The sequence below is a fragment of the Moschus berezovskii genome, chromosome 3 (assembly GCF_049115385.1).
Source record: "Moschus berezovskii isolate FMDL1 chromosome 3, NW_MosBer_1.0, whole genome shotgun sequence".
In the NCBI taxonomy this organism is placed as follows: domain Eukaryota; kingdom Metazoa; phylum Chordata; class Mammalia; order Artiodactyla; family Moschidae; genus Moschus; species Moschus berezovskii.
In genome coordinates this window covers 101,746,718-101,755,263 of record NC_142462.1, presented here as the reverse complement: position 1 = coordinate 101,755,263, position 8,546 = coordinate 101,746,718, and the positions used below count along the sequence as shown (strand labels likewise).

The following is an 8,546-nucleotide window of genomic DNA, read 5'->3' as shown; positions in this document are numbered from 1 at the left end:
CCTCTTATTTGTGAGAACCCCAATTTGTCCCTTGGTTTTCTTTCTGGAGAAACCTCTGCCTGCCTTCCTGACTCTCTGGAAAGATGAGAGCTTGTAGGGGTATGTGTCTCTCTCTATCTAGAGAGGAGTGAGTAAAAGCTGTTTTAGTCCTGAGTTTCTCAAGTCCCTCCTGAGTTCATTGCTTTCTCCCCAGCACTAGTCTCCTCTTCCTGGCTGCTCTGCGATCTCTTGGAGAGTAAAGGTCTTGTCCTTTTCCTTTTTACTCCCTTCATCCTGAGCAACCAGCTATGTGCTCATGATTAATACCATGTTCAGTAAATAACTGCAGATTAGTTAACTAAGTCAAGATGGTGTGGTTATTACAGGAAAGATCCAAACATAAGCTATTCTCTGGGGTGACCCCAGCCCTGCCAGGGGTCCAGGCATGAAAGGGGGTGGCTTCAACTGCCATGTCTAGCCGCTAAAAGCAAGATAGATATGGTGGTTCATGACCTGTGTCCCTAGCTGCCCAGAGACTCTGTCATGCTCACCTTGGCATCTATGCAGCTCAGAGACAGCCCTCTCCTGCTTCTCCCTCCCTCCCTTGGACATCCCTTCAGTAAATGGTAATTGAAGGAATGAGTGTCTGGCCCTGGATAGCTGACCTCTGAGAGTATGAGATCTAGAACTCTCCAGAGTTAACAGGAAACAACAACCCCATTGGGTTAGAAGGTGTCAAGAGAGGTGTCTTCTGGGAGACGCCAGGACTTCAGGCTTGTTCATCTCTACTTCCAGTGGGTGGGACCTGAGCTTCAATGCCTGGGGGTAGAGCCGAGCCCTGATGTCTCCCCAGAACTTCCTGGGGAGCATAAAACACAGAGCAATACCCTCCCATGAGGTGCTCTGAAGGAAGCTTTCTGGCTGGTGGTTTGGAGAACATAACCTGCATGAGACTGCAGGCAGAGCCTTGAATGTGGTTCCCCGCCCTGGACCAGCGTGATGGGGATCTGTGGTCCCTGGCACTCTCCCTGGCTGGGCAGAACCTCCTGAGCTTAGGAGGTGGGACCCCTGCCCCAAGTGTATCACCTCCTGAGGGATTTTAGCTTCTCCACCAGGGATCCAACCTGCACACCCTGCGCTGGAAGTGCTGAGTCAACCACTGGACTGGGAGGGAAATCCCCTAGCTCTGTGATGCTTTCATTCAAAGGTTTAGTAAAACGAACTTGAATCTTTGTAACCAATCTACTGGCAAATTTTAGAAACCTTATCCTCTATCACAAAACCCTATCCCAAGATCATTCCAAGCAAGAGATACCACCCAAAGAACCCTGGATTATTGTAGGCTCAGCCCCAAGAACAAAGAAGGACCTCCCAGGAGAAACTCCTTCCCCAGTCTTCCCAGTGCCTGTCCTTTGAGAGGAGGCTCAGCCTGGAGCATGCCGCAGGATGGTAAGATGCCCGAGAGAAGCTGGAAGGACAGGGTAGCAAAAGGAGGGCAGAAATGGCTCAAGGTTCTGCTTCCATCCACGTCGTTTCATGTGCCCTTGGCCAGCATTCTAAGAGAGCTCAGTCCAGACAGTCTCTCTGTTCCACCCTGTGTCCCTAAGCTCAGGAGGGCCAGTGCCTATGGCCAAGGAGCAAAGATTCACCCATGAGCCAGCTCCCAGAGAAAGTGGCAAGTTTGGGGGACCCTGTAAGTAGAAGCAGGGCCATCCCCTGGGGAGAGGATTTTCTCTACGGTGGGAAGGCAGGCTGGAGGGGTAACCCTCTCCCAGGAGGGCTGTCCTGGCCACAGGTCGACCGGGGAGAGGGGAGCTGCCGGGTTGGATGCCTCTTTCTCCCTCCCAGGGATCAGCAGTGTGAACCAGCTAGGGGGGCTCTTTGTGAATGGTCGGCCCCTGCCCCTGGATACCCGGCAACAGATTGTGCGGCTGGCCATCAGCGGGATGCGGCCCTGTGACATCTCCCGGAGCCTCAAGGTAGGATGCTGGGCCCTTCACCCAGTGATGGGGACAAGAAGCGGGGAGAGGAGGCCCTTTAAGGCAAGTCTGGAGCTGGTGCAGACTGGGAGGGCCTTTGGGCTTGGGCTGCTCCCCTGAGGGCTGGGATAGGGAACTTCAGACTTCCAAAGGTGAGGCTGGACTCCACTCTGTGGCCTTGTAGCTTCCTCTGTCCCAGGGACACTCCTCCTCTGGCCATTAGGATTTACCTGTCTCTGCCTCTCACCTGATGCAGGTATCTAATGGCTGTGTGAGCAAGATCCTAGGGCGTTACTATCGCACAGGTGTCTTGGAGCCCAAGGGGATTGGGGGAAGCAAGCCACGCTTGGCCACGCCGCCAGTGGTGGCGCGAATTGCCCAGCTCAAGGGGGAGTGCCCGGCCCTCTTTGCCTGGGAGATCCAACGCCAGCTCTGTGCAGAGGGGCTTTGCACCCAGGACAAGACTCCCAGCGTAAGTGCCCTCCCCTCCCTAGAACCGGAACTGGAGCCGCAGACAGGCTGTCTGGGGAGGCAGAAGTAGATTCCTTCTTACTTGGCAGTGGGGCCTCCCAGGCTGGGGGCGGGGCTCCTGGGCTCTCTTCTGACTCAGAAGTGTCTCTTCTGAAAAGTGGGGAGACAGGTGAGATGAAGAAAGTATGGGGAATGAGAGGAGGCTGCCCTTGGAAGTAAGGTGTTGGCTGGGACAGAGGGAGAGAGAGGATGTTGGGGAAACATCCTTAGGAAGCACCCCCGGCTCTGTGCACCGTCTTCCTACTCAACACCCCACATCCTCAGGTCTCCTCCATCAACCGAGTCCTGCGGGCATTGCAGGAGGACCAGAGACCGCCCTGGATACATCTCAGGTTGCCAGGTGGGTCTTGGAGCTGCCTCCGGGGGTGATCAGAGCCACACATAAGCATCTTACAGTTCTCTTGTTCCTTTCTTGTTCTTTCTTGCATCACCCTCACCACAAGACAACCGAGAAGGCCTGGCAGGGGGTCTTATTCTCTCCCGGCAGGAGAGGATGGAGGCTCAGAGGAGGGGAAGCGACTTACCCAAGGACACTAGCTAGGTGTTGGCAGGTCCTGGAATGGAGACCAGCTCCCTAGGCCCCTAGGTTCGCAGGATCTGCTGAGAAGAAGGCGGGACTGGGGCTTCCACATCTTCCCTCTGCCTCGATCACAGCCTCTCAGACCACTTTTGATGTGCTGTGGTGGTCACATGAGCCTGGACCAAATCGTGCAGCTGTCTCCCTCCAAATACTAAGCATGTGCCCACGACGGTATGGAGTGTGCCCCTCACCCAGTGCCCCTGCAGCAACGCCCGAGTACCGGTGGATGTTCCAGCGGTGCAGCTCCTCTCTGTAGCCACACTGCCCCGGCCCCATAGCCCCAGAGGAATCGCTGTCACAAACCCGCTTCAACTCCTGTCTTCCTTTGCAGCCGGTTTGGGTCCAATTCCTCGAACTCCGCCTAGTGACTCTGAGGCTCCCCGGGGTCCCCACCCAGGAACTGGCCACCGGAATCGGACGATCTTTTCCCCAGGCCAAGCTGAGGCGCTGGAGAAAGGTGCCGGGGCTGGGTGGATGTGGGCCACGGAGGTGAGGACCTGGAGGCCTGTGGGCCATGGCTGAGCGCTGAAGGCTGCGGGTGGCCCTGCCTCCAGGAGGAGGGCAGTTCAGGGTTGTCCCAGGCGGGGTGGGAGTTAGGTGGGGAGTGCTGAGGGGGAGGCAGGCCTTGCTCCTCTCCCTGGGCCCTTGCCGTGTGAGCCTCCATCTCTGCAGAATTCCAGCGTGGGCAGTACCCTGATTCAGTGGCCCGTGGGAAACTGGCTGCGGCCACCTCTTTGCCCGAGGACACGGTGAGGGTGAGTGAGCCCTGCCGCACAGCGTGCACAGACCCCCAGGACAGACAGTCTGGGTCAGGCAGGCTTTGGGCTGCGGTGCACTGAGAAGGGGGTGGGAAGGTGGAGACCGGCTTGTTTAAAGCAGAAATGAAGCAAGCCCCTCCATGTTCCCCTGCTGCTGATTGCTCGCCCCTCCTCCCGCTCCAAGCCTTGGTGCTGAGGAAAGGGTCAGAGAGCAAAGGCCAGAGCAGGAAGCGGGGAGGTTGGGTCTGGGGAAAGTCTGCTCTCTGAGTCCAGGTCAGGAACATGTGGGTGAGAACGGTAGGTGCTGGGCCCGGGAGCGCCCAGTCAGGTGCATGGTTTCTGCCCTCCCTCAGATCTGGTTTTCCAACCGAAGGGCCAAATGGCGCCGACAAGAGAAGCTCAAGTGGGAGATGCAGTTTCCAGGTGATTTCTCTGCCCATCCACCCACTCATCCATCCACTCACCTTTCCCTTCCTTCCTTCTTCCCTTTCCTTCCTTCCATTCACATTGCCCTTCCTTCCTTCCCTTCCATCCATTCACCCACCTGTCTCTCCACCCACCCATCCACCTACCTTTCCTTCCATCTCTCCATCCACCGAACATTTACTTGGCACATCCCACGCATCAGACCTTGTGTTGGATGCTGGACACACACAATCCTTACTCTTCAGGGCTGCACAGCACCCTATTTATCATCCCTGGGAGTTAATCCTTCTTCCCCAATCTTTTAAGACCCTGCCTTGGGGAGGAGGCAGTTTAGGGCTGTAGCATCCACCCCCTCCCACCCCTGCCAGAAGTCGTTGCCTTTCCTAAAACTTCCCCTGCCTCTCACCACCGCCTCCCCGACCGCCCTGCTCTGCAGACCCTTGTTCCTCCTGCTGAGTGGACTCTCCCTTACCTTGTAGGTGGTTCCCAGGGTCTGACTGTACCAAGTGCCTCCCCAGGAATCTTCTCTGCACAGGTATCCAGGAGGAGGGGGAGTTTGTGAACTGGGAAGGCCGAAGGGGTCCCTGCTCCTCCCATCCCCAGTGGAGGCCTGAGCTAGAATTCACGATGCCCCTGGCCCCCACCGTGCACGCTTCCAGGCAGCACCATCCTCATAGTCTACTGTGTGAATGGCTCCCCCTGTTGTTCAAGATACAGCCTGGGGGCAGGGTTCCTGGTCGTGCTAAACAGGAGGCATCGCTGGCAGCTGAGGGCTTCCTCTTGCTTTCCAAGCAGTCCCCCGGCACTGTGTCTACAGCAGTCCTACCTACCCTGGAATCCTTGGGTCCCTCCAGCTATCCACTGTGCTGGGGGACAGCATCTGAGGGGTGTCTGAGTGACACCCCACCACAAGCCTGTCTCCAGTCCTGTTGGGGTAAGAATCCATGCCAGGCCGCACTCCTGCAGGGTGTGGGGAGGGCAAACCAACTCCTTGACCCACCGGAGGGCCCAATCTCCAGTCGGGGTTATCAACGGAACCTCAATACAGCTTTCCTCATTCCTTGCATGGCCCACAGTGTTGGGGAGACTAGCACCCCTGAGTGCTACAGCTGTAGCAGGAAGATGGGGCGGGACTGGGATCTGAGTGTATATATCCAGGGTAAAGCGCCAACCTCTGCCTCTCGCCCCATCAGTGACTTGGAGGGCTGGGGTGCCAACAACAAGCCCAAGCTCAACCTCTCTTCATCCCTGCAGGCTGCCTGCCCCCCACAGCTGAGCTCCCTGGACTCCATCCTGCTTTGCCATCCTTGCCCTTCCTTCCGCTGCCCCCATCGCCAGTCTTGGTGCCCGTCAGGCCTTGCGCTGGCCTGGCTCCCCACTGTGAGGTCTGGGATGAGCAAGGAGGCTCAGTGTGGAGAGGAGATGTGGTGGGGAGGACATGACCCCACCTGTCCAAGCAGAGCGCTGCCCCTCCTCCTCCAGTGTCTCCTCCTTGTCTGTGGACCTTGCCCCTCTTGTGTGTCACCTGAGTGGAGAGGCTGTGCCCACCCACGTGTCACACTGGCCTGACGAGGCTTCCAGTTGGCAGGAATAAAAACGTTTTTAAAATTGACAGTAGTTCTGTTGTCCATCATGTTTTTAAAGTGAGTACTCATAATCCCATCCCTACATTTAACAATTATAAACTGTTTGCCCTCTATCTAAATAGCTATCTACAAAAATGTGTATCTAGCTAGCTATCATCTAATGTATTTATGTGTTTATATGCTATGTATCTAGCTACTGTCTATCCAGCCAATCTATCTAATCTCTGTATATATGTATGTATGTATGTATCTGCACATGTATGTATGTGTATCTGCCTTGGTGTTTTGGTGCTCATATACCCACATGTATGCACACGAACAGATACTGATGGCACCTCACGGCCTGTCACCCCTGAGTCCTCCAGCATGCATCTCCAAAAAATAAGGGAAGCTTTCTTACATAACCTCAACACTGTGACCACATCTAAGAAAATGTCTAACAATTCCTTAATCTAAGAGACATATGAATTCCTTAATTGCATATGTATTTTCTGCAATTTTCCACAGCGGCAGAGTGGAAATGCCCCTCTTTATATTCTGCTCTTCCCTTTAAACGTGCTCCTGGGGCGTGTTTGCTTGCTTCTTCTTTTCTGTAAGTTCCAAATCGTTTCAATTTTGTCTCCCTAGAGAGAAATCTCCAGACGCCTCCTGGGAAACCTAGGAATGTAAGAAGAGAGAGGGACACAGAGCAAGTGACGGAGGGGATATTTGGAGTGAGGGGTGGGCTCATCTCTCCAAATCCTTTCCTTTTCGAAGAGATGGGGATGGAGTGATGATGGTGAAAAGTGAGGGTCAGGACAGAGTCTATTAACTCCCATCTGCGACAGGTACTGGTCCACAAGTCATCCTTCAGTAAGTCTCTTTATCATCAAATACTCTAGAACTGCGCTGCCAGTAAAAGTAGCCACCAGCCACATATGGCTATTAAAGTGATTAGAATGAAACCAAATGAAGAATTCAGCTCCTCCCTCACACTGTGTGTGTGCTCAGTCGCTTCTGTTGTGTCCGACTCTTTGCGAGCCTATGGACTGTAGCCCACCAGTCTCCTCTGTCCATGGGATTCTCCAGGCAAGAATAATGGAGTGGGTTGCCATGCCCTCCTCCAGGGGATCTTCTAGACCCAGGGATTGAACCTGAGTCTTCTGCATCTCCTGCATTAGCAGGCAGATTCTTTACCCACTAAATCACCTGGGAAGTAGTCACATGCTCCTGTGGCTACTGTATTGGACAATAAACACTATAGAACATTTCCATCAGCACAGAGAGTTCCATGTGATAGCACAGCTCTACCATGAAATTCCAAAGATAACAAAGCATGACCTTCATCTGTCCTGCTTCTCTCACGTTGGGGCTCCACTGGATAGATGGCCCAGGGAAATGGGCAAGGTTTTGTGGGGTGACTGAGATTGTGCATTGACTTCAGTGACCAAACTGACCTCAGCAATGGAAACAGCTGGCAGCTGAAGCCCCATGGCTGAGCACATTCAAGCTGAGGATGGCCACTTGTCAGGAGTATAAAAGCATGCACGCACGTCTGTGTGTGTATGTCCCTGGGCACATACGTTCCTGTGTGTCTGACAATATGTATTTAGGGAAGGCTGAAGAAGAGATTCTGTGTTAAATGACTTCCCAGGTCTTATCGCTGAAGAATGAATTCCACACCACATCTCTGGCCTATTCTTAACATTGTCTAGGAAAGGTGAAATCCTGGTCCTTAGTATTTGCAACCTTCTCTTATTGTATTAAAATGTTTACAAAATTCTTTCATGTTTCTTGAGGAAAAACATACTTACAGAAACTTGACATCACTTTCCTCTACCCAAGCAGAAACTCTCAATTTCTGGTTTTCAGCTTCTCTTCTCAATAGACTTAAAAGCTAGGCCCTGGTTGTGGGATGATGCAGTAGGGCTCAGGCTTTGAGAGTGTTTGAGAAGCTGTCTGGATGCTGCTTTATATAATACTGAGTCAGCAATGAGCACAAATTATTACCTTTCCCACTCCCTTTCAATTCTGATTGCATCAAAGAGAAAATTTTCATTTTGGTTCTACTCTGTAGCCCCTCTGTAACACTCAAGGAAGAGAAATCTGACTAAAATTTATGGCATCACTTTGGTTTCATTGTATTCTCTCTTTTTTTTTTTTTTTTTTGTCTTCAGTATATTCATTTTTATGGTCACTTTCTACTCATGGCTTCCCTGATAGCTCATTTGGTAAAGAATCTGCCTTCAATGCAGGAGACCCTGGTTCGATTCCTGGGTTGGGAAGATCCACTGGAGAAGGGATAGTCTAACCACTCCAGTATTCTTGGACTTTCCTTGTGGCCCAGCTGGTAAAGAATCTGCCTGCAATGTGGGAGACCTGGGTTCAATCCCTGGGTTTGGAAGACCCCCTGGAGAAGGGAAAGGCTATCCACTCCAGTATTCTGGCCTGGAGAATTCCATGGACTGTAAAGTCATGGGGTCGCAAAGAGCTGGACACGACTGAGCAACTTTCACTTCACTTCTGCTCATGGCAAGTGATTCTGGTCTTCCATTTTATGATAGTGATTAAAATATCCCTTTCTAAATAAATGACCTTTAGAGCCTGTATCAAGAAAGGCATTGATGGGGCAGATGGTATGCCACTAAGGGCCAAGCTTATAAAGACAGTGCAAGAAAGACACCCATTTTGGAAGCTCGGTTTTGATGGAAAGAGTCATGGGCATCAG

At 52.8% G+C, this 8,546-nt stretch overlaps 1 protein-coding gene across 1 annotated transcript; it reads left to right on the top strand.

Moving 5' to 3' along the window:
* Nucleotides 1–1,415: 1,415 nt before the first annotated feature.
* On the top strand, nucleotides 1,416–5,695 carry PAX4 (paired box 4). Its single transcript, XM_088831837.1, has 10 exons — nucleotides 1,416–1,428; nucleotides 1,828–1,958; nucleotides 2,215–2,430; nucleotides 2,754–2,829; nucleotides 3,401–3,526; nucleotides 3,742–3,824; nucleotides 4,181–4,250; nucleotides 4,733–4,788; nucleotides 5,046–5,187; nucleotides 5,508–5,695. The coding sequence occupies exons 1-10, from the start codon at nucleotides 1,416–1,418 to the stop codon at nucleotides 5,693–5,695; spliced, it is 1,101 nt and encodes a 366-aa protein (XP_088687963.1).
* Nucleotides 5,696–8,546: the final 2,851 nt, after the last annotated feature.

What these genes read in the sequence shown, in the direction of transcription:
- PAX4 (XM_088831837.1), top strand. An exon ending in GATACATCTCAGGTTGCCAG is followed by an intron (nt 2,830 to 3,400) that starts GTGGGTCTTGGA and finishes CTTCCTTTGCAG; the next exon opens with CCGGTTTGGGTCCAATTCCT. An exon ending in AGCTGAGGCGCTGGAGAAAG is followed by an intron (nt 3,527 to 3,741) that starts GTGCCGGGGCTG and finishes CCATCTCTGCAG; the next exon opens with AATTCCAGCGTGGGCAGTAC.